The sequence below is a fragment of the Zonotrichia leucophrys genome, chromosome 4, assembly GCF_028769735.1.
Source record: "Zonotrichia leucophrys gambelii isolate GWCS_2022_RI chromosome 4, RI_Zleu_2.0, whole genome shotgun sequence".
Taxonomy (NCBI): Eukaryota; Metazoa; Chordata; class Aves; order Passeriformes; family Passerellidae; genus Zonotrichia; species Zonotrichia leucophrys.
Window position 1 is genome coordinate 20,961,108 of NC_088173.1, and position 24,731 is coordinate 20,985,838.

At 42.0% G+C, this 24,731-nt stretch overlaps 2 protein-coding genes across 8 annotated transcripts; one reads left to right on the forward strand and one right to left on the reverse strand.

Moving 5' to 3' along the window:
• Nucleotides 1-4,175: 4,175 nt before the first annotated feature.
• On the reverse strand, nucleotides 4,176-11,413 carry NPY5R (neuropeptide Y receptor Y5). Of its 7 annotated transcripts, none has more exons than XM_064710743.1 (3): nucleotides 10,896-11,413; nucleotides 9,062-9,330; nucleotides 4,176-6,084 (listed from the first exon to the last, which is right to left on the reverse strand). In XM_064710743.1, exon 3 carries the CDS (start codon nucleotides 6,073-6,075, stop codon nucleotides 4,744-4,746), a length of 1,332 nt encoding a protein of 443 aa, XP_064566813.1. In that variant the 5' UTR covers nucleotides 6,076-6,084; nucleotides 9,062-9,330; nucleotides 10,896-11,413; the 3' UTR covers nucleotides 4,176-4,743. The 7 variants fall into 7 exon arrangements, with proteins under 7 accessions (XP_064566813.1, XP_064566815.1, XP_064566814.1 ...); XM_064710745.1 differs by having other exon boundaries at nucleotides 4,176-6,087; XM_064710744.1 differs by having other exon boundaries at nucleotides 10,870-11,413.
• Nucleotides 11,414-18,095: 6,682 nt separating this feature from the next.
• NPY1R (neuropeptide Y receptor Y1) lies at nucleotides 18,096-24,167 on the forward strand. Its single transcript, XM_064712246.1, has 3 exons — nucleotides 18,096-18,187; nucleotides 20,730-21,570; nucleotides 21,691-24,167. The coding sequence occupies exons 2-3, from the start codon at nucleotides 20,872-20,874 to the stop codon at nucleotides 22,147-22,149; spliced, it is 1,158 nt and encodes a 385-aa protein (XP_064568316.1). The 5' UTR covers nucleotides 18,096-18,187; nucleotides 20,730-20,871; the 3' UTR covers nucleotides 22,150-24,167.
• Nucleotides 24,168-24,731: the final 564 nt, after the last annotated feature.

Genomic DNA, 24,731 nt, shown 5'->3' on the forward strand with positions numbered 1-24,731 from the left:
ACTGTGATGTTTAATACTGTTTGTCTTGTATGCTGCAGAGGGATATTGGGACTACTGTGAAAATCTATTGATATATATGCTTTTTTCCAAAAGCGCAATAATAGCTGACAGGCTCCTATGGATAGTGGATAGCAGAAGGTTTTTTTAATTTGTTATTACTTTTGCACAGCAGAACTGGATCCTAACTCAGCATGATTGGAAGTGAGCACTTTTCTTCCTGACTATGCTCTTCTCCTTGGTTCTTACACATCTGCAGATCAATGGATTATTTTTCTGCTTTTCCCAGGTGTTTGTATTTCAGAGAAGGAAACATTTGGTCATGAGAGCTTCCAGGAACAGGACAACCAGCTGCTGTGGTTTTGCTGTCCCATTGGCCTGCCTGGGACAGAGTTGCCCCCAGAAGGATTCTGTGCTGCCTGCTGGGGCTGCAGCTGCTCTGGGCCCTTGGCAGCCATGGCCAGCTCCCCAGCCTCTGCTGCCACGGCCCTGTGGGCAACCACGGGGGCCTAACCCCTTCACCACAACCTCACTGAATGCACTCCAGTGCCAGCCCGGGCAGACCTCCTCTCAGCCCTGGCCACTGCCCTGGCTGCCTCAGGGCTGACCTGCACATGCCAGGGCATCTGGTTCTTCTCCACTGAAAGAGAAGGGGTAAAGGTGAGTTGTTTTTACCTTTGACATTTGCAAAAAGTCAACTTTGTAAATGATATTTTGTAGAACTAGAAAAAACAATTTGTTATGTGAGTCTTCCCAAGAATTTAAACATTCATCATACACAAAGACCATCTGTCTGAAAGCCTTTTTTTTTTTTTTTTAATTAATAGAGAGGAATTACTCTACCATTACAATCCATTCTTCTAACTCCAATGGATACATGGCTCTGCAGCTGCTGTTTCCTGATTGCATTTAGTGGATGCTATCAAAACAAAAGTCCTATCTTTCCATTTATTTAGATTTTTAGTTACAGAAGGGGTAGACTTTAGCTAACCAAAGGACTTGGTTACATGTGCTACTTGAAAATCCATTTTAATGTGCTTTGTTTTCTAGGACGTGTGCATTATCTACATCTGTACCTGCACATCTACCTGTCTACATACAAGAATGATAAAATGTCATTGGATATTGTGATGAGATAACATTTTCCCAGCACTTATTGGAAAGAACAGCACACTGCCAGTCACTGCTGGGTGTGAAGCTACAGGAGCATTCACTGCAGCTCAGACCAGGTGAGGCCTAGTAAAGAAGCAAGGGGGAAATATCCTTGTGTTTAGAATTTTTTTTTAATGTTCAAGACTGGGAAAATATTAAATGGCTGGTTCAGTTTCTTATCCCTTTCACAGAAGTCACTCCTTTGGGAGTTGCCTAATGCCTGGTTTCACTTGCTGCTGCTCCTGTATGCTTCGTAGGTATTCCTTGCTGCTAGGGGATCCAGCTACACTGGCTGCTGAAGTGAAGTGGAAGGTAGAAAACTTGCTTTATTTTTATTTAACATTTCAGAGGAAAGACAGGGATATTTTGGAAATCTCCAAATAGAATGCTAACGATTGCTTTATAAATAAAAAGAAAACACACATTCTCCCACTATTGCTTTGGAAAAAATGACAGATTTATATGGCACAGGACTAAAGAATTCAATAGCTGTCTTGATTTAATTCTCTATTGCCAAATTACAATTTGTTGTGCTTGATCAGTGTAAAGAGCAGGGAGCACAATTATTGATTTCATCCAGGCAAATAGATATAAATCTAAAATCTCCAGTGTACAGACTAATCTTTGTGCAACTCAGAAACTAGGCCTTGTTACAGTCCTAGCATGATTCTGTTTGCCATACAGAGTGAGTACAATTTGCTCTGGAAAGAATAATTACTGAATAAACATTTAATTTATATATAAATAACAATTGGCAATGTAGGAGTTATAGTTAAAATTCTGAAAGAATGGAAGAATAGAAAATAAACAGCAAGTAGGAAAGAAGATAACAATAAATTGAAAAAAAATTAAGTCAGAAGGAATATTTCAAACTGAAACAATGTGACTGCTTTCTTTTCCTTTTATGCTATTTGGCTATATCACATATAAATAAAATTAAATATTACTATGATGCAAAAATTTGTGGACAGAAAGAGGGCAAAAGCTGCAGTAACTTCTTTAGGATGACATAATTGTGTTGACTGTAGATTTAACTTTTTCCTATATTTTTAAAGTATTAAAAAAATCTAAAAAGCTATTTAAATAATCTATTGTTCCAGCAGTATCTATTCTGTACCATTTGTCCTCTATTAAGTGACATATTATAGGGTTTTAGAAGATAATAATCTGCAAAATGCAATAGTCAATGCCCAGGAAAAAACTATTAAAGTATATCACTATTGAAAACAAAGAACAATGGGTTAATGGGAACTAGAGGTTAGAAAAATTCTTTAAGGAGAGAAGCTATTACCCACTGGCATGTAATAAACTCCTTAGCAGATAATGGCTTGGGGAGGAAAGGTCTCAGAGTTATAACACTGTGATGATAAAAAATAAGCTGATGATTCTTCAAAACAGAAGAACTGCTTTCACTTTAAAGACTGTCTGGAAAGGACATATCTTAAGGGGAAAAAATTGCACAATGACTGTTTCCAACCACCCATTTATAAAAATAATAACTTTGTTTCTCAGTCTGTAGAAGAAATATACAAAAGCCTATTGGATAAAATCTTAGTGGAGAAAAGAAAATAATCACCAGCTATAATTGATGAAAGGTGTTACAGTTTAAAACTCAAAGCAAAGGCTTTGTATATTTACTGAATCCTGAGGGCAGAGATGGATTATTAAATTAATCTGGGGCAGGTAAGTATATATAAATATACACTTTGCATTTGTGCTATGAAATATAATATGACTTAAGGAAGATACCTGTGATTCAAATTTGGAAGCAAATGTATTAGTCTGGTTTAAAGGAGACAAGGGGAGAGAGGAAATGCAGAAAACGTGTGTATGTGTGTATTTGTGTGTTTGCACACATAGAATGACAGAATGGGTATGGGTTAGGTTGGAAGGGACCACAGTGGGTCACATCTGATCCAACCTCCCTGCTCAAGCAGGGTCATCCCAGAGCACACAGCACAGGATTGCATCCAGACCATTCTTGAGTATCTCTAGTGAGGGAGACTCCACACCCTCTCTGGGCAACCTGTTCCAGGGTGTGCTCACCCACACAGTAAAGTTCTTCCTCATGTTCAGGTAGAACTTTCTGTGCATCAGTTTCTGCCCATTGCTCCTGTGCTATTGTTCTGCACCACCAAGCAGAGCCTGGAAACATCCCTGCAGCACCCTCCTTTTAGGCACTGACAGACATTGATGAGTTCCTATCTCAGTTGTCTCTTTTTGAGTCTGAACAGGCCCAGCTCCCTCAGCCTGTCATTGTAACAAAGATGCTCCAGTCTGGTCATCAATTTTGGTGTGCTCCACTGGATCCATTCCACAAGCTCCATCTCTCTTTTGTCCTGAGGAGCCCAGAATTGGACACAGCACTCCAGATGTGCCCTCACCAGAGCTGAGCAGAGGAGCAGCTGGAATGTTCTTCCCAATGCACCCCAGGACACCGTTGGCCTCTTGGCCACAAGGGCCCTGCTGGCTCATGGACAGCTGGGTGTCCACCAGGATTCCCAGGCCCTTCTCAGCAGTGCTGCTTTCAGCAGGTCACCCCCAGCCTGTCCTGGTGCAGGGACAGGTTATTTCCCCCCTAGGGGCAGGACCCTGTGTTTGCCTTTGTTGAATTTAAAAGTAATCCATTCTGCCCCTCCCCATCCATCTGCCAAGGCACACATGCACATGTTTATTTGAAAGCTGTTATAACTTTGCAAAGCAAGTCGGTCAGTTATAATGAAGTGAAGTGAGTTTTTACATTTTGGTAAAGGAAGAGAAAAATTCCTGATGTCTTTCCATTTTCTTTTTCTTTCCATTATCATTTGCTTAGATAATGAAGGCTTACTTTGATCAGAAATGTGTTGTGGGTTCAGGGGTGTCATCACTGCGAGAATAAAGACATAACTATAGATAAATTCAGGCTGGACGAAAATGACATAAAATGACAAGCCAGAGTGAAAATTGTCTGAGGAAATCGGAGATAAGTTGTATTGGATAAGTACAGTGGGATGGAAACAATCAAGGCAAGAACAATGACCCTCAAACCCATTTCAGGGAATAAGGCAACCAAGGAATAAGCAGCAAAGCATCTTGCAAAGATATTGCAAACTATGAGTCAAAGAACTAAGGAAAAATATTTTCCTAATAACATCCAGAGAGATTTAATTATATTAGAAAACAGTCAAAGCTGGCACTGAAATAATCTCAACAATAATTATTTAGTAAATTATATGTATTTTATTGTAGTTTTATGACAGTTAATACTGACATGTCTAAGCAGTCTGTCTCACATTTATTACTCATTATATATTCTGTATAATTCCAAAGTACAGGTTGCCAACAATTTGGGTAATGAAAATGGTGTTCTGGTTTTGTATACTGAGCATGATTTCCTACATGTAACAGATAAAAGAATATTATAACATATGCATATATTTCTGCCCAATGCAAGAAATACATGCAGCCATAGAACTATCCATCCACAAAAAAATGCTACTAATCACAACCAACTCACACTAACTAAACTAAACTAATTGAGCTTTTACAGCTATACACACCACTAGGCTTGAAAGCCATACTTGTTTGTTTTACTTTATCTTGGGGCACATAAAATCATGGTATTTGGCAGCACGGAATAAGGGACATTAAATCAGCTTTTATGCTGTTGTTAAGAAACCCATAGAGAATGGGATTCAAGCAGCAGGACATCATACCCAACAAATGGCATATGCAATATACTAATTTAAAGTGCCTGTTGGAAATGAGAGTGGCATTAAAATCTGTGACAATGTGGAAAAGGTGAAGAGGCATCCAACTGAAGCCAAAAACTAGTATTAGCACTGTCAGTCTGCAAAAAACCCTCCTTGATCTTGTCTTAATTCTGATGATGGACTGGGACACTGTAATCATGTTCTGGATCTCTGTGTTTTCTTCTGGTTTCATTTCAAAACAGATAGGGATGCCAGGGATGAATTTACTGGAGGAAAAGAGCTGGCTTTTTTCTGTGTCAGAGGTTTCTGGGAGATCTCTGGAATGAGTATCCTGATGATGCCTTGAAATAGCTGGCATCACACTTGAAGTCTTTCTACTGTATCTTCTGTGGTGCCTTCTGCCAAAGGCACAGCTCCACCTGGAATATCTGGAGGGTTGAACCTGTGCGCCAGCACTCTTAGAGGGATGAAGAGTTAGGTTTATCATCTCCTTTTCTTCAAACTTGTTTTCCTTGTTTGACAGCCTAGCCCCTATGCTCCTGCAGACGCTGGTGTGGCTGGCGGTCAGGCACGCCAGCGGCAGGATGTACTGCATGAACAGCAAGGTTATCGTGAAGGCGATCCTGTAGGAATCAGAGGGCCAGGACTCGATGCACAGCAGCCTGTTCTCCAGTCCCTCTAAATTCAGAGTTTTGCTGAGGTCCACGGTTTTATGGAAAACTGGCAGAGGGGAGCAAATTGTGAAGCCAAAGGCCCAAACGATCACTATTAAGAAATAGCCTTGCTTTGCTGTGAGATTGCTGGAGAGGGGATACTTTATCATACGGTACCTCACTGCAGCAATAGATATTAACATCAAAGTTGAAACTAAGACCGAGGCACACTGGAGGAAGGGCATTACATGGCACATGACAGTGCCAAACATCCATTGGTCAAGCAGGACGGATGTCAGCGTGAAAGGTGAACAAAACAGCACAACCAAGATGTCAGAAAAGGCCAAGTTTCCAATGAGAATGTTTATTACTGTCTTCTGCTTGCACTTTAGTAGGGCCATTAGTATAAGTAGATTTCCCACAAAGCCAGCCAGACTTATAAGTGTGTACAGCCCAATGAGAAAGTACTGCATGTCATCAACACTACTCTTATAGTCTTCCCAGGCAGAAAAATTCTTTGTTGCAGCAGAGGTGTTCTTGGTATGTGTGCTGTTGGTACGGTCTTTGAATTCTAAATCCATTTTACAGTCCTGCTTAGAACGAGAAAGTCATTAATTAGCATCTGAAGAAATTATGATATTGCTGTTAATCAGAATGTAAAAATACATAAATTTACCTTTTACCTCAATGCAAATAAATTACTATTGATGTTAGTCTACTGTGAGGCAGATAACCTCAGGTCAATATGAATTAGCTAAGTAGATTTTATCATTTGGTGTTCAGCCCTCCTAGGACTCCTACCTAGATGCTCACGTGGGAGAATGGCAATTTACAGGTCTGCATTATGATGCTGCCTTTTAACTGTGTTCTGCTGCAGAACATATTGTCAGGCTTTCCATGAGGGAACAGTTAGCTACAAAAGCAATACACCTTGAGTTGGTGAGATTACTCATGTGAATAACAGCCCATTGATATGAGTAAGGAAAAGACAGTCACCATCTGGGCAGATGGCTAATCATTATATCATTGCAAATTATAAAGAAGGCACCTGAAAATGCATATGCTAACAACTGCAGTAGTGTTTCTTACCTTGCCACTAGACAACTAACAAAAAACAGGTGAGAGCTTTCAAAAAGCATCAGGAAATCCACTGTCAGTAATCCAAGATGGAATTCCTGATGTGTGTATAGAAATCATCTTCTACTGAGTGCTGAATATAGTTTAACTGTGCTCAAGCAGACAGGAAAACTAAAAAACATCTAAAGTAATTGGATGTAATATAGAGAGGACAGTGTTAACTGGAGGCAAACTCCACACAGCCATTTGAAAATTCAGTGAACGGCTACTTATTCAGCACAGAATCATCTAGTGTTCAACCTAGCTCAGCACAAAGTTATTCTGCCTACTGAATCTTCATATATTAGTCTTCATTTTAGAACAAACAGAAAGACATGAGAATTCAGTTCAAGCCTCCATTTATCTTAAACACTTGCATGTACTAGAATTTCAAAGTCAAAATTCCCCAGAGTGCCAAAGTCCTGTACAAAACTGCTTAATGTTTAGAAAACTTACATAAGAGAAAACAAAAAAGATCTACAAACCCACAGCATATGTCAATACAGCAGAAGGCTGTATCTGTCACCTAAAAAGGCAGGGCTGTTTGAGACTGTAGCAATCCTCAGTGAGCTGTACCATGCTGATATTTTCAAAGTGCAATAATATTATTTGGCTCCCTCCACACATGCAGATGTGCTCCTTCCTTCACATCATGTGTGTTCCTATGGTTATGGTTTGAGCCAAAGGGAAGCTCAAACCACAAAACAACCTGAGAATGTTCACTCACTGTATTGTGACATGAAAGTCCTCCAAGTAAGAGTAGAAATATACATGTGAAAAGACCTTGCAGGTAATATGTTGGAAAGAGGTGAAAGGAAGTCAGCCTTCCCAATTTGCCTCAACATTAAAGTGCTTTTTAACAGCTAAAACTGAATTATGAACTGAATACATGAAATTAGATAACCGAAATATTAAATTGTGTGTATATGAGCAGAGAGGCATTAATGCATATTATTTCTGTTCAGTTTCTTCTAGTCTTTAGTGAAATGGTGGAAACCCATATAACAGACAAGTAGTGATATCTGAGTCTACATTTTCCTCTAGACCAACTTGAAAGGAGCAGACTAGAGATTTGGTAAGTGATCTAATCTCTCTGTTTCTACATTGATACAATCAGTAGTTTTCATTTTGATTTCTCTTTATGCAACTCTGAGCTCATGAAGTAGTTTTTATTTAATTTTTCTGAGCTAATTTTTGAGTTGCTAGTAAGCAACTGAAAATGGTATGTGCACCACAGTGACTTTCCAAATCTGCTGAAATTTCTACTACATAACTTTTTCTGCCCTGGATAAGGTAAAATAATGCTATGAATAAGACCAAGAAACAAAATTTTATGTAGTGTTATGTTGTAACATGTTTAATAAATTAATGTTTACTAAATTCTTCTTGAAGGTTTAAGTGAAAGATTTTTGCCAGTTGCTGTGGATTTTTACACCTCCACATAAAGCTCTTGCAGTGTGGATTTAGCAGAAGGGTTCATTGTGGTTTTAATTCAAATTATGTCTTTAAAAACAAAAAGAAAACATGCTGGTTTTCTGAAGCAGACATATTTTGTTGGGATGCATCAGTACTGAGGAAGTTTAGCAGGAGTGCCTCTGAAGTTCAGCATGGGCTTACCAGCTCTGTTCCTTCTGTGCTATGGCTGCCCTCTAACTCAGGTGACAGACAAACTCTTCCCTACCACGTGTCCTCATTTCCATGAGGAAGGAGCACTGGAAAAAGTCACAACATGATCTCTTCAAACCCTGGCTGGACACCTAGGGCACCAAAAATGTCTGTGGAGCATAGAAAACCCTTATACACCATCTTCCTGTAGTCACAGTTCCAGAGTGACAGCAAGACAGAGAGGGAAGGAATAACAGTATAATCTACTGGTTTCAACAGACAACTGCTGTGCTGACACAGGTTCCCTTTGCAAAATGCACAAAGAGAATTTTAATTTTGGATGTGTAAAAAGAAATCAGGCTTTCCCCCTAATTTCAAAATATGCTAAGTAGATCTCTTGCTCCCTGGGGTTTTTCTCCCGCTCAAAAAGAAACCAGTTGTTGTCAGTCTGAGTGCCAGCAGCAGTAAAGATGCAAACAGAAGTTTTCCTCCCATATCATTGATCTCTAGTCCCCAAAGTCATCTTAGCATGCCACTGATTTCACAGGGCTGTGTGCACTTATTGGTATTTATCTCCCTGCTTTGTTTTAACAGCTGTTTCTGTTCTCAGAGATTGGCTCACCCTCCCTTATGTTGGTTGGTCAATCCCAGTGCAGCACGTGGCTGTAACTTTCAGGGAAATGGAAATTCCTGGAAATCCCATTGTGGAAAACAGGATTAAGTAATACAGCCCCTTTTCAAAACCTTCACCTCATATTTGAAGTGTATTTCTAAACCAAGTGCGTGATAGTGCCAGGGTGGCTTGCGCCTGTTTTCAAAGCTGAGATTTAGTTAATCTGAAGGTACCTGCTGGAGGTTTTCTAGCTGTCAGCTCCAAACGTTGGATCACTTTCACCTCCTGCATCTACCAGTCAAGCAATCGAGGTCCCGTACTGTAATGCTGGTTTGGACATGGCACATTCCTGACTGTGCTCAGCTACACCTGTGGGAGCTCTGTGTGGGCTTGCCCAGGTCTCCTGTAGTTTCACTGGAATGCTTGAGGCTGGAGGCTAGGCTGCTCAAGGCAATAGAGACTGCAGTTTTGTGGCAGGATCCAAGGTAGATTCGAATATTTACTGTAAGAGTCAAATGATTGCAGTTAGCATTTAGCTGAGTTAGAGGCACCAGAAAACCTGTGCTAATTTAACATGCTTAACATCTTATACTTAACATCATTTTTTCACTTAAAGCTATTGCTTAAATTACAAATTCCCTAAATCATAATTTAGGACAGTTAATAGGCTGGATATTTATATTTCTCTATATATTTAAAGGGAAATTTTCAAGAGCACAAAAGTTAGGCAGGCAACCATCATCCTCTAAAGGCAATTTTTTTCTCCGGAAATGTTCCTTCAATTAGATGAAATACTTATATTAAGGTTTATTCAGGGATAAGAGCTTATATCCCACAATATTAATACCTATTAAGTTATCTCTGACTGGCTGGTCCTTGTACAGTCCAGTCAGTTTAATCCTTGCAACAGGGCAATTAACCTTTATAGCTCTGAACAATTTACAGTCTTGGATGACCTTTCTCAATGTTAAAAGAAGAAAAAAAAACAACCGAAAAAAACCCACAAAAAAATCTCAAAAACAAACCCCCCCCGAACCCCATGGTGAAAACATACAGGAAGGAAGCACATTGTGTAAATTTGTAAGTACAACCTTTCTGCCCTCATAAGACTGGAGAAATATCAAGACTGCACAGAATAAGTCAGTGAAGGTTTTTAAGCAACCACACAGATGTAAATAGTTAATATGAGTAGCCGTTACCGCACGACCACCAAAGCTTTAGGAAAGCACTGAGCTGTGTTGTTACAACCGAAGAAATAATACCCTCACATCAATACCGACTGAGATAACATCCGAGACAAAATCTGAAACCACTCAAGTCTTGCATTCGCTACACAAGCTAAGGATAAAAAGCTGCTGATTCTCATGTTCTTGTTCCTAATGTGCAACAGCAAAAACTAGCCTGAGAACCTGGAAGAATTCAACATATTGAAATTACTTCAGAAGTCAAAAAAAAGCCCGATTTTTGTACACATTAATGGTCTGCCTCTTTCTCTGAATCACCAAAAGAACTACACCATTATCCCGGAAAATAAGAATAAAACTTCCCAAATTATGCCGAACCCAACTAATAAGATTGTATGTCCAGCTCCAAGGAAATGCTATGGAACATAATGGGCTATTCGCTGGCCAGAACAGAAAACTTGAAACGCTTGGCTACATTTTTTTTCCAGGGACCACAGCAACTCCTGGCTCCTGGGGTGCAAAAGCATCAAACCACCCCAAAACGGGAACGACAGATATTCGTACCCTTCCACGCCTCCTTTGGGAACCACTCTGCACCGCTCCGCGTCCGAAACCGCGCTCCCGTTCTCAGCCCGAGCCCCGGGCGCCCCGCGGCCGCCGCGACACCGCCACCAGCGGCAGGGCTGGTGGCTCCCTCATCCCATCCCATCCCATTCCCGCGACACCGCCACCCGCGGCAGGGCTGGTGGCTCCCTCATCCCCGCGCACTTGGTGCCAGGGCGGGGCCCCGCGCAAACTTGCGCGGCCGCCCCGTGAGGGGAGGGGAGCTGAGCTGCGCCGAGCTGAGCAGAACCGACCTGAGCCGAGCCGAGCTCCGCGTTACCTGCGCGCGTGTCCCTCTGCGGGCGCTCCGCGGTGAGGAGGGGCAGCGGGGGCGGCGCGGGCAGGGCGAGGCGGCGACTCCGGTCCGCGCTTAGGGCTCCGGTTTGTGCTCACGGCTCCGGTTTGCGCTCACGGCTCTGATCCGCACTCGCGGCTCCGGCCCGGGCGGGCGGAGCGCGCCTCCGAGGAAGCGGAGGGAGGCGCGCAGCCCCCAGGGCTGGTGGCATCTTGCGGGGGTGCTGCGGCGGCGCCGGGGCTCGCCCGCGGCCGAGGGCCGGGCCCCGGGGCTGGGGGTGCCGCCGTCGGTGCCGCGCCCGCCGCCCGCTCGGCCGAGCTGGGGCTGCAGCGGGGGGGCACTTCGGGAGGCCGCTCCAGGCAGCCCTGGAGCCCGGTAATTCAGCGCCGCGCGGTGTGACAATCAGAGTTTCCATGGAAATACAGCGAGACGGTAAATACACCTCGCGCTCGCCGGTGCTGAGGGGATGCTCTCAGCGCCTCGCCCGGCACTCGGGGCGCGGCGTTTTGCCAAGGTGAAACGCGCCGCGAGTCTCGGGACACAGCGAGGCGCGAACACAGACAGGCAATCACTGAACGCTGGGCAGAGCTCCGGAGGTTTTTATCCCTCCTGCTCAAATACCCTTTAATGTTTATTTTAGAACAGGTGGAAGGCAATGGTTTTCGCCCCAAACAGTTTTCCTCGCTGAGCTGAGTTCGGTTCTTACAGAGCAAAATATATGAAGGGTCGTTTTAATTTTATGCGAACAATCAGTGAGAAAGCAGGGCATTTTCTTATGTGAGCAATATTTTAAAGCCTAAAAACTGTTGAGTATGTCAGTACAAAGCATGAAAAGACAAACTCTGCTACTCTCAGCAGCTGTTATCTTCTAGCACAAGAAGAATCATTGATCATAGTCCTATTACGGAGCTACAGCAGAACTCAGTGACATGTGGGTCCCTGGGAGCGCAAGTGGCAGAATCTGACACAGAAATGTAATGACTTTCCCATTTGCTGAGGTGCTACTTTGACAGTTGATATTAACACAGCACTGCAGAAAAGCCATCCCTATAATTAGCCTGTGAAAGACTGTACCACACAAAGACAAAACAACTGGATCAATCATATTGTAAAATAACCTTTGAAAAGTCCAGGTAGGTTCCTTATTTAACCTGGGTATTGTGAAAATACCCATTGAGCCATCCAGGAACAAATCATCTTCAGCAGATAAGCTCAGGATGGTAAAGAAGATTTCATCCTATCTTCTTTTGAAGATTTCATCCCATCTTCTTTTGCCTGCTTCTGCATAATTCACCACCCACTGCTGGTGAATCACTGCATGTGCAAGTGGAGCACAGGGAGCTGCCAGTTGGAAGTGACGTGCCAATCCATCTCATGGTGTTAACACAACTCTCCTGTTAGTCACAACGGAGAACAGAATTAATCCTTTTTAGGCCTGAGTAGCTGTTCTTAGCATTTTTGACCATCTTCCCACATAACACTGATGGCTTTGAAGACTTTCACGCAAATTTTTGACCTATAGATAGAAACCCACTACAGCTGTAACACATGATGGGCACAATGAACACTTTCCCTACTTCTCTTGTTCCAGGAGAGCTTCCCACATTGCTGGCTCCACTGCTTGAAGTGGAAGATCTCTTCTGGAAAAAGTGTAGTTTTAAAGATACTACATCTTTCTATGGAAACTGCTGGCTACAGCAGACTGATAGTGTGTTTTACAAGTAGTCTAAATTTGCTGGCAGAGCCCAGTGGGAAATTAAACTTTCTTATATTGCACAAGTGTGATTTATGTGGGATGCCATTGTACCTTCATAAAGGTACAAACAGCCTACCACCATGTTAAGCCATTTCTAAGGTCACCTAGTACAGTTTCCCAAGGAGCCTCCAGAAAATATGTGCTTCTTAGCAGGAGTAGTCAGTAAGACAAGTAATCCTTCCTCAAAGCAATTCCCTCTAAGAGTAAAATATTCTGCTTTTTTTTGTTTGTTGATTGTCTTATTTTAAAGGGGTTCATCAGCCAGTAATGTATTGGCAGGTGTGAGATTATTTGTTTTATTCCCCACAGACCTGTAAATAACACCACATTTTCCTCAACTGTGTCTGTGCATTTCATCCCTGATACTTGCACACATCAGAGACAACTGCTATTCAGACCACTATAATTTTTTCCTTTCTACTATTTGTGTACCTCTGTCTTGCCAGTAACATTACTGAATAATGAAATCAATAATCTAGAGATAGAAAAGGTATGGCCATTAGAGATATCAAATGTCAGGAGTGACAGCAGATCACAGCACAGGTTCCCTAGAGACCAGCTCCCATATGATTGTTGAGAGCACAAAGGAGTCCTTGAGGAAGTAAGGGATGGTGATGATGAAAGGTACCTCCTCTGGGGGAGCTGGGGAAAAATGGTGCATCAGAGAGAGAAGGCTGGGATTCCTCAGTCAGAAGCATACAACAGAAATTACAAGAGAAAACTCTGTGTCTATATGAATTCAAATTAGTTTTGTCATGTTTCTTACTGCAGTCCCAAATGTATCTTTCTTTTGGGAGAATCATTCCAATATCCTAGAAAATTTTACCTCTAAAGGCAAACTGTGGAAGATATAAAGACTCAAATCCTAATGGAAATCTGTGAGAACTGATAAATGCCACAAAACCAAAGGTCTAAAGCACCTAATATCCAGTTCCTCAGCATGCAGTCAATCACCAAAGTCAGAGTTTGTCATGAGACAAAGTCTAGTGTTATTGTAAAGTCTGCTACCAATCCATGGGCAAAACAGTTTAAGCAGTAGGACATAGCTGCTACAGAATTTGAGGGATTTTGTGAGATACATATAAAGCATTTGTGTTGGTTAAAATTCTTCACCCAACCACTTCATGCCCAGAAAAATTCTAATAAAACACTATGAAAAATACCACCAATGTCTGGCTTCTGTTTGGTCCATCCCTTCCACAGATTCTTAGCTTACATAAAGCAGCAAGCCTTGGACTTCTGAGAAGGTGGCAGTGGTTGAGATGTCTGTGCAATGAAAGGCAGAACTCCTGAGGGCTAGCTAATAAAATACTTCCAAGACTGAGCCTGTAATTAATAAGTTTTGCTTCCTAACGTGCCATCTCATTTTTTGGCTGGTGTTATACACATTGACCTGCCTGAATGTTCATGTGTGGGGCCTATTTCTGCTTCATCTGATGCCAGATGAGAGCTTTTGTATGAGTGTATAGGCGTTTGAATTCTAAATAGACAATGGGGTGCCCATAGCAGAAAACATGACTTAGTGTTTTAGCCAGGTGGACATAATTTAGTTTATAGCTCAAGCAGCCTTTAAGCAATACTTCATGTGATCAGGATAGATTTCATTAGTCAGCTTGGCTGTATTGTTGAAAATTGAACTGTAGCAGCAAGAATGACAGCAGAGATGAACACCACATAATCATTCATGCAGATTTTTGGGTTTTTGACATTAGCAGTCAAATGAAGTATTGTTATGTTTGGTGTCAGATGCAGTTATGTCAGAATAAACATGCTCTTAGCCAAAGAGAGAATTTGCTGCAATTCAAATCACACTCAACAGCGAAAGGCCTATTTAGTCTACTGATGACAGACTTTTGCCCCAAGGACCATGAGTTCCCTTATCTTTGAACAGAGTAGTGTGAAATGCAATTATTTCAATGGCACTGATGTTCATTATTAAAATATAAAACCAATAAAAAATAAAGTTTAAAAACCCCTTCAGAGAGTGTTTCCATTTATTTCCGTAGTGGTGACTTCAGTTTGTTTTATACAGAACAGAAGAGACAAATGACCCTCCTGGTGTTCTTTCACTTACTGGATTTTAAATTTTAGGGAGGGATTGCATTGCCTGAACACACAAAGATACATTACAATAAAAACAACAGCCTCATTTTATGAAATGTTTTCTGAGTTTTGCAGTGAGAAAAAATTTTAATGGATTTAAATCTTAGTCAATTTTTTTCTATATGTTTTTTAAAACACATCTCATTCCCTTCTCAGTGGTTTTGCTTCAAAGCATTTCTGTATTCTTTTACTCAAGCTGTTCTATTTCCTTAATTGAAATCCTTGTGTTCTGTTTATTGTACTTACTCTCTTTTTGCAATGTCATGCCTTCACACAAACAAACACATGCATACAAACAAAGTCATCCAATCCAGGGTGCCTTTGATGTGCTGAAAAATGTATTCCCTGGAAGGGGATAATCTTTAACACAATAGTTATCTTGCTACTCCAGTGTTCTCATGTTCTGACAGTCATCATCAATAAAATAAGAGTTATGAGGAATTTTTTGACATCTTTGTGAGCTTGGCGCTCCAGATGGAGACCATCAGCTTGGTGTTGAGACTGGAGATGCACAAGATAGCCAGGGTCTGCTCATGCCAGATTTTCCTATGGAGCATATCCGATGCACCAAATGTATTTTATACTGCTATAATGGAAAGTTATGAATGAAAAGAAATTAAAATAATCAGCATTTTTTTATTAATTTAGAGTGATTATTTTTTAGTGTTCACATGTATTAGTGCTCACATGTATGTGAAATGCTTCAGAGATGACTGATATAGCTCCGACTGATTTAGTCATTTGAGGTGGACACAAAACAGCATGGTTAGGCAGAAAGCTTTTAGCAAGGCTGGGCTTATAGCATGCGTGTACATATAAATACATATAAAAATATGTGTATGTATGTGTGTATGTGTGTATTTATGTACATACACTTATATGTAGAACATGTCAGGGACCAAGGCAGTGCTTTCCATTGCTCTACACACACACTGTTCAATGCCTGACCTAGCATCTGTCTGTAGCGTCAATAATCCCATGGATATTTGTAGTTATCACTGTGAGTTCAGGACACTGAGTGACATGTAGGCTCAATTTTTGATCTTTTATAGGTAATTATTATATTTGCATGGTATAACTGGGGCATTTTGGGGTTTGCTTTGCCCATGTTTATGCAATGTTTGAAATTCCTGTATGTATTAACCATTAAAAAGTGAAGTATTATGTATCACTTAATTTGCTGCTGAAATGGAGATCCTCATGACTAATGACAAAATGGAGGAGAAAGCAGATCATATGTATCTGAAAATTCAGACATTTCTGAAAAATTGACATTTTGTAAATGAATAACTTTGTGGTACATCATTTAAATCTAAACTTAGAATAGGATGGTGAGAAACAGGCAGAATTCAACTCCCTACATCCCTGTCTTCCCAGGCTCAACATCACTCTTGTCTCCCACCTGCTCTACATTCCCACCCCTCTGAGTGGCGCAGAGGGACAGGGAATGAGAGTTCTGGTCAATTCATCACCCTTTTTCTCTGCTACTCCTCCCTCCTCATGGTGTTCGCCTGGATTTCAGTCCTTCAGGAACAGACTGTTCTCTGTGGACCACAGCATGGATATCTGCTCCTGCCATGGTCTTGCATGAGCTGCCAGCGAGCAGCTTTTGTCACCATGGTTCTCACCACAGGCTGTGGGGGGATTTTGGAGTCAGATGAAAATGGTTCTGGTCAATGTGGGTGTACTCTTCTTACAAAAGCCACCCCTGCAGCTCCCCAGTTTGCCACGTAAACTCCGGTCTCTTATTCTGAACTGATCTTAAAAACGTATCTCTGCCTTGGATACCTGTTAGCAGAGTACAACAATTTTGTGTCACAGAATGCTTATAATTTTTAAATAGCCGTCTTGACCATATGGGTAAGCACATTACAAGGAAGTAGTGGGAACATTCTGGCATTAAAAAAAACAAAACAAAACAAAACAAAACAAAACAAAAACAACCAACAAAAAAAAACCCCAAAAAACCCCCAAAAAAACCCAACAAAGATTTTACTCTGCCTGGCAATACATCTATTTCCCTTAAAAATATTTTTATAGGACAATGTGATATATCATTCCACATCCAAAGCTATGAGAAGTCTCAGTTGTACATGTCCAAGAGTGTCACTGCTTCAGACAGAAATATGCTTTTTATGAGACCTTCAGCTTGGATCCCTGCCTGAGCGTACCCACTTTTGCTCACTCAAAGGCACACATGCTAATGACCTACATAGGACTGGAGTTCCTGTCAGGCATTGTATACAGCCTGCACTTTCCTTCTGGCTGCTGCTCTTAAAATGTCAGCAGCACCACGGCTACCGGCTTTCAGCAGCCTTGCAGCGTGCCTGCAGTTGTCTTTCTTACATCGAGGACTGCAATTACAATGCAGTGGAGCCGAGTGCCTGTAAATAGAGTGCAAACATCAGCCTTATGCTGGGGTCTGAAATGTTCCCGTGTGGCTTCTTCTACAAAAAAATGTCACAATCATTGATTCTGTGCTACTGATTTTTTTAGCTATAATTAGGCTGATTTCTCAGTTGAGAGTTATTAATTCCGCAACAGTGTTGTCATATAATAGATGCATGCCTGTGGGTAAGAATGTGAGAGCATGCAACTCCTTACACAGGAAAATTCAATCTGGGACCTTGGACAAACTAGGGAACTTCTGTTTTCCAATAAATACAAACTCCTATTACAATCTGCAGCTTTTGTCAAGGCATTTTCAAAGTGTTTCTTACATTTGTCTGGGTAACTTCTCACAGACTTCCCAATTTACTGTGTCTTTTATGCCCATTGAAGAGGATCAGGGCAGTGCTTTTTCTGAGTGAAATAGCAAGATGTTTCAGGAACTTGACATTTCTTATTGGTCCAGTCATCGCTATTCATGATAAATGAAGAGCAGAAGCTAGCTGTACTGGTTTAAAAAACCAAACCCAAACTTTGCAACTTGCTCCTTATGCTGAAAATCTCTTCCTCGTCCCCTTTTCTAACAGGACTTCTAATAGGAGTTTCTATTTCCATCTTTCGTTTGGCCACAAGATGGCAATAACTTGCAGATAAAATGAAACAGGCAGACCGATTTGAAACTGTCTCCCTTCCTGAGCTTTTCCCAGCGCTCTGCCCCCAGCCCCCCTCTTTTGTTTCAATATTTAATTGCATTTCTTTCGGAATTACTAGGCAACCCACCCCCAGATGTGCAGTTTAAAGGTGATGCGCTTGCAATGTGGTTTTCAGGATCTGCTCCGTAGAGCACCATCATGTGATACTGGGGTAAGGTGGAGTTCAGCTTTAAGGGGGAGTCTCCAGCCTTCCTCACCAATCTTTAGGATCTGACTGGAGAAATACCAAAGGATCCTTCTCCTTTCCCAGCTCCTTCTCCATCCAGCCTCCTGGGCCACCCCCTGAGCAGACCAAAGACGGGCAGAGCAGTTGCAAGGTGAGTTTCCCCCATGGTTGCTTTTCCATGACTCTGAGTGCTTGTGTGCCAGTGAGGCTGGTGTCTGCTTGCTGTCCTAGATGCAAGTGACAAAATCCAAGAGAGGATTAGGTTCCAGGTAGAACTTCTGAGCAGCTGGGTGAACCTTCAGCTTGGGCTGACAGCATTTTGCTCTTGCTTTTGAACAGCTCCGATAGTTTAACTGTACATTTCCATTCACCTAGCAGCACATTATTTCACCCTTTTTGTCTGCTGGTGCTAAACTTCTGCCCAAAATCTCTCAAGGAGAGTCAGAACGGTGTGCTTGTGTGTGACTGCAATCACCCAGAGGGGTTTGCAGGGCTATGGGTTTTCCCTATGCCAAGACATCACTCAGAGTGGGGAGGGATCTCCTTCCTGACTTAGGAGACAAGGAGCAGTGCAGCTGTCTGGGAGACTGAACTTTATGCTCCTTTGTTGTCTGGTCCATTTTGCAGAAGGACAGGAATGATGGGGACTCCCCTTCACTTGGCAGTGGTGGGCTGGCTGCTGGATACACTCCTGCACACATCAGAGAGGTTGCATCTCTGCTAAGGGAAAAATGAGGGGAGAAGGGGCAGTAGCATGTTCTGGTTTTGAGTTTGATATTTAATAAATAAGCAAGAGCACAGCTTGGCCAAGGGAGTTGAAAAACCCTGGACACCTTATCGCTGGGGGCAGTTTGGTCCCGGCTGGTGAAAGAACCTGCCCAGTTCCCTCCTTGCAGGACACAGCTCCTTGCCTGCTCTTGCCATCATTCTATCAAGTCACAGGGCTGGAGTGCCCACCTTGTGCCACACAAGTGGTGGTGGGGTTCATGATTAAATCCAGGTGTTGATTTTCAGGCTCTGATAAAGTTACACTGTGGGAATTGAGGAGCCCTGGCTCTCCGCATCAGCCACACACTTTACATTTGTGTAAAGCACTTCTGGCTGTGACAGAAGTGGTGCTTCAAGGAATCTTGGGGTAGAAATTTCTTTACTAGACCTTAAAACAGATTTCTTGGACTAGGAGATCTGATAAATTAACTTAGCAGAAGGTCTGAGAGGTGATACTCAGGTGCATACCTAGATAGCTTGAAAATCAGAGTAATCAAACAGACAGAGAAGCCTTTTGTCTGAAATCACTGCTGTTAACTCTCACAGTAAAATGCCACTCAGAGGCGAGCTCCACTGCCTGTCGCAGTTTCATGTAGCCTTGTGCTGACTGAAAGAGCCAGAAGAGCCAGCAGGGGCTAGCTCCTGCCAGCAGCGACAGGCATGGCATTGGCTCGGTCACCCTTTGGCTGACCCTCGGGAGGAGCTGCAGCTCCAAGCCCAGCCCTCACACACTGCCCCAGCTGTGGTGCCCAGCGTGAGGCTGCTAAAAGGGTGTCTGCCACCAGTAAGAGACAAAGACAATTCCTCTCCAGAGATTTACATAGCACAGAGATTTTTATCGAGTATCATTTAAGAACAAAAGCTCACCTATTCAGGGTAACTTCTATTAAAGTATGTTTTAGTGGGCAATGTTTTTACAGCTTTTCTGATAAATGCCATATGAAGTCGCATTTGAAACCCACTTGTGTGAATTTTAAGTGGCATTACTTCCATTACCATAAGGTTAAGTGAGCAATAAATTTAGCTCACAGGAGTGGGCAGAGAGAAAGTTCCAGACTCAGTGTGGAATGCAGAGCCACTAATGATGCCCAGATTCAGTGGCACTAATGGCAAGTTGAAGTAAAGGTGTGTCAGGTTATCAATTAATTGATTTTTAATTGCATATCAATTAGTTTGATTTTACTTTTTATTTGCGTTCTGAACACATATGCTTGATTTTCGGATTTTTAAAAGCCAAGGCCTTGCAAGGGGGTGGTTATTTAAGCATGCCTATTTCCCTTGCATGGCTAAAGAAATTTTCTGGGGTGATAAAATTTGCCGAGTTTTGTCTTTTGTCCTGTATTCTTCTTTCTTTGCTCCACAGCCCTGCTAGATAAGATTAAGATGTTCAGAGTTCCTGATTTACCTTTGATTTAGTGCCAGTGCTGCTGAGGGCACTTGGCCGCTCAACATCAAGTATATGTGCTTCGGAAAAAAAAAAGCAGCAATTGAGTCATTTTCCCATCCGTCACATTAGTCAGTTGGGCTTTCCCCTCCTCCTCATGTGACGCCTGGATATAATTTCATGTAGAGCAGTTTAAGAAAGCAGACGTTTGCAGATTAAACTTGTGAAAAGGAGATGTAAAACATAAAGTGGAGGCTGCGCTGGTGGGAAGGCTGAAATCCCTTCCCGGCTCGCTATTCCGTGCGACTTGTGCCGGCGGGAACGGGCCGGGCAGGACGCGTGTTCCCGCTGCCGTCCTGCGCCCGGGTCCTGCCCGCTGCCTCTGCGCGGCCCCGCGGAGGGAGAGGAACGGAGGGAGCGGAGCGGAGGGAGCGGCGGGCGCGGGCGGCTCGGCTGCCGCGGGACACGGGCGCGCCGCTCCCCGCCCGGGGCAGGCGCTGTGCCCGGCCGTGACCGGCGCCGCTGCTTCCCTTGTCCCCAGGTGCGGCGAGGGAGATGCGGCGCTGAGACTGAGGAGCGGGCTCGGCCCGGGCTCCGCTGCGGGGCCGGCGGGCGTGTCCTGAGCTCGAAGCGCTCTGGATGAACGCGGCGGCGGCGAAGGTCGGCGGCGAGTTGGAAAGAACATGAATACCTCGGTTCTCGCCCCACTGGGAAATATTTCCGGTCACCCGAATTTTTCGGAGATGAACTCGCAGATCTTGCAGTTTGATGACGAAGATTGCCATGTGCCTTTGGCCATGGTCTTCACTTTGGCCTTGGCTTATGGGACGGTGATAATTCTGGGGGTCTCTGGGAATCTGGCCTTGATTGTCATTATTTTAAAGCAAAAGGAGATGCGCAATGTTACCAACATCCTCATTGTCAACCTGTCATTTTCTGATCTCCTAGTGACCATCATGTGTCTTCCCTTTACCTTCGTGTACACTTTAATGGACCACTGGATTTTTGGGGAGGCCATGTGCAAGCTGAACCCTTTTGTGCAATGTGCCTCCATCACCGTCTCGGTCTTTTCTTTAGTCCTCATTGCCATTGAGCGCCATCAGCTGATCATCAATCCCCGCGGCTGGAGGCCCAACAACAGACATGCCTACATGGGGATTGCTGCCATATGGATTTTAGCCACAGCTTCCTCCTTGCCTTTCCTGATCTACCACGTATTGACAGATGAGCCCTTCAGAAATGTAACATTTGATGAATATAAGGACAAATATGTGTGCTTGGACCTGTTCCCCTGGGACACTGCCAGGCTTTCTTATACCACAACGCTTTTGGTGATTCAGTACTTTGGACCGCTTTGTTTTATATTTATTTGCTACCTGAAGGTAAGATAGAATGCTCTTGCAAAATGTACTTCATTCTACCTGATGTTTGTTTATTCTTGCAAAGATGACAGTGGTAGGTTAATTTACCCCATGTGTTTCTCTTTGTTGAATTTCCTGCAGATATACATACGGTTAAAAAAAAGGAACAACATGATGGACAAGATGAGAGACAGTAAGTACAGATCCTCTGAAACCAAAAGGATCAACATCATGCTGATATCAATAGTGGTCGCATTTGCAGTTTGCTGGCTGCCTCTCACCATCTTCAATATCGTGTTTGATTGGAATCATGAAATTCTGCCTGTTGCTACCTGCAGCCACAACCTGTTGTTCTTGATTTGCCACCTCACTGCCATGATCTCCACCTGTGTGAATCCCATCTTCTACGGGTTTCTCAATAAGAACTTCCAAAGGGACCTGCAGTTTTTTTTTCATTTGTGTCACTTCCACTCCCGTGAGGAGGACTATGAGACTATAGCCATGTCCACCATGCACACTGATGTTTCAAAAACCTCTTTAAGGCAGGCAAGCCCCATCACATTTAAAAAAATAAATAGTGATGACGATGAAAAAATATAAAGAAGTAATAGAAATTCTACATCAAACTGCAAGAAGTGTGATTGCAGGTGAAGTGTGTCCAAGGACAAGCACAATTACATAATAAGAACAAAAAGAGTAATGTTTTTCTTTCTTTTCCAAGGAACTTTGATTGTTGTCACTTTGAAATTATGCGCTCTGAATTTTGCCCCTTTTACAGCTTTAATGTTCACAGAAGTTATATCTGAATTTTATTTTAAGACATAGTCAGACCTGCTACTACCTATGGTTTTCATCAGCTGTTTTTGTTCTGTTTTCTTTGTACAGTTCTGTGCTTCAGCACAAAGGTTTACTTATTGATTTTTTTTCAAAGAAGTAGTTTTGAGGAGTGTCCATTTAAGACCATTAGAAACAATATGAACCACAGGGCACTGTCATTACAGACAATATCCACCAAAGAATAAAATTAGGAAATTCTGATTTGAAGAGGACTTTTTTTTTTTTAATGCATCTTTGATCAACATTAAAATCCTGTAAAATCAGTGTAGGTTTGCAAAAAAAGAATAATGTGAAACCTATAGAGTATGTTTAAATGGGGCATACAGTTGTTTCATTCAAAGAGGCAATTTGGGCTGTAATCACTTAGTTTCAAAGACAGGATTAAGAAAGAAATTCTGCTCTCATTTACAAGAATAAAACCCTGCAGTAATTCCACAGAGCACAATGGGATAACTGATGCTTCAGCACAGCAAATGAAAACATAAATGGGGCTTCAGTCCCAAATGATTACAGCTGGTTTTAATAACGCAGGCTTTTTAATTTAAAAAATCCAAAACCCATTTTTATCTGGCATCAGTGAGAGGAGTTACTGTTACTGGGATGAAATGCACCATCTGTTCCGAGCCTGTGAACCATGTAAATCCTCCTTGAGACCTATGTCCAGAATCTAGAGGGAGATAGCACTGCTTGCTGTCTGGGCAAGGTGCAATTCCATCCTCACAGGTGACAGAGAAATTTAGGTCTGCTATTAAAAAAGTAAGAGATTGAGCCACCTGAATCTTTTCATAGTAATTAGTGTTGATCTCTATAAATTATGTACAGCCTCATAATACTTTGTGTTCAGGTGCAATTGCAAAAACCTGGACAATCTCCAAAGCCAAAGGATGGTTTAATCAAGACCTGCAAAATTTAAAAGAAGGGTATGAATATAGGTTGGGTATAATTGGTATGTTTAGCTTCCAAACTCACAGTTGGTTGGAGCGTGGAAACATTTGCCAAATATACGCAATAGACCTCTGTTACTGCTTAAAATATATATCCTGTAATTAAACTAAATATTCGTGGCTAGATCCCAGTTGAGGGAAACCATATAACTGGACTGCTGTAAATGAAATTACAACAATATCAGCCAGCTGAGGTTCTGTGTCATACAGTGTACTTTGCTATGTTATCAATGTCTTTTTGAATAATTGGCTTTTAAAAATACAATATAGACCCTACTTTCCTTCAGCAAGGTCAATTTAAATAATTCTGGCAGACAAGAGGGTCTTTAAAATGGATATAAATGTAAATGCAACATAAATGGAAATCTGATGTGATATATTTCTAAGCAAAAATATCTCAGGATGTTATGGTGAATTTCATATGTTCTAAATTTGACATAGATAAATGCCTAAGAAATTAAAATTATTTGGGTTGCCAGTATTTAAAAGTGAAACACTGTGCCTTGTGCTGTCTTATAAATAGTGTAGAATATTAAAGTAGCAATGTGTTCTTGTGCATTATAATTCCATGTATTTCTCTACTAGAAGATAATTTAATTTAGAAAGAGTTTTCTGTGCTTGAGAACAGAGGCAGAATGTAGAAAATTAATTATAAGACAGAAGGTTCTTTCAGAGCTTTGGCCTTTTGTATTTTATGAGATTTCCTTTTTTTCATGCTTCTCCATGGAATGTGTTGTTAATAACTTGACAGGGGTTTCCCGAAATTATTTCTCTCTCACATTGCAACAATTTTCATATTTCAAAGGGTGTGTATTTTCACAATGAGATACAATGTACAAAAACAGCCATGGGTTTTTTTTAATTAGGATTGTCACAGTGCGTTTTTCCCATCACAAAAAATCCCTGTGAATTTTATGGCTTTTTTCCTCCTTTTTTTTTTTTTTTTTTTTTTTTAAAGCCCTCTTCTTTAATGTAGTGCAAAAAGAAAATTCACTCAGTTGAGAAACTTTCCAGTTACTTTGCTGCAAATTTTTGACCAAGCTGAATTAGGTGCTCATACAGAGTAGGTGTAGAGGAACTTTAGAGGAGCATGCTGGCTCTCTCTGCTTCACCTGCTTTGAGCCAGGTGTGTGTGTCCTAAGATTTGGGGGTCTCTAATGGGATAGCAACCTAATTCTTCCTATGTCAACATTTGCCCTGCTTGAGGTACAGCCTTAAATCATGCAGCCCATCTGGCAGTGTGCCACACTGTCTCCTGAGAATGGATGTCAGGTGATTTTTGCCCCAGCACCTGATCAACAGGGTGAACTGTAAATGGGAGCATTCTTCCTGCTCATCCTTGCTGAGCTCAGGAGTCATTTTCCCTGTGCACCTCTGTCCTGGGATCAGGATTCTCATGTT

Bases quoted from the DNA above. Each gene is read 5' to 3' on its own strand.
- NPY5R (XM_064710749.1), bottom strand. From the start codon at position 6,075: ATGGATTTAGAATTCAAAGACCGTACCAACAGCACACATACCAAGAAC.
- NPY1R (XM_064712246.1), top strand. From the start codon at position 20,872: ATGAATACCTCGGTTCTCGCCCCACTGGGAAATATTTCCGGTCACCCG. The intron at 21,571-21,690 runs GTAAGATAGAAT...AATTTCCTGCAG, and splicing joins TATTTATTTGCTACCTGAAG to ATATACATACGGTTAAAAAA.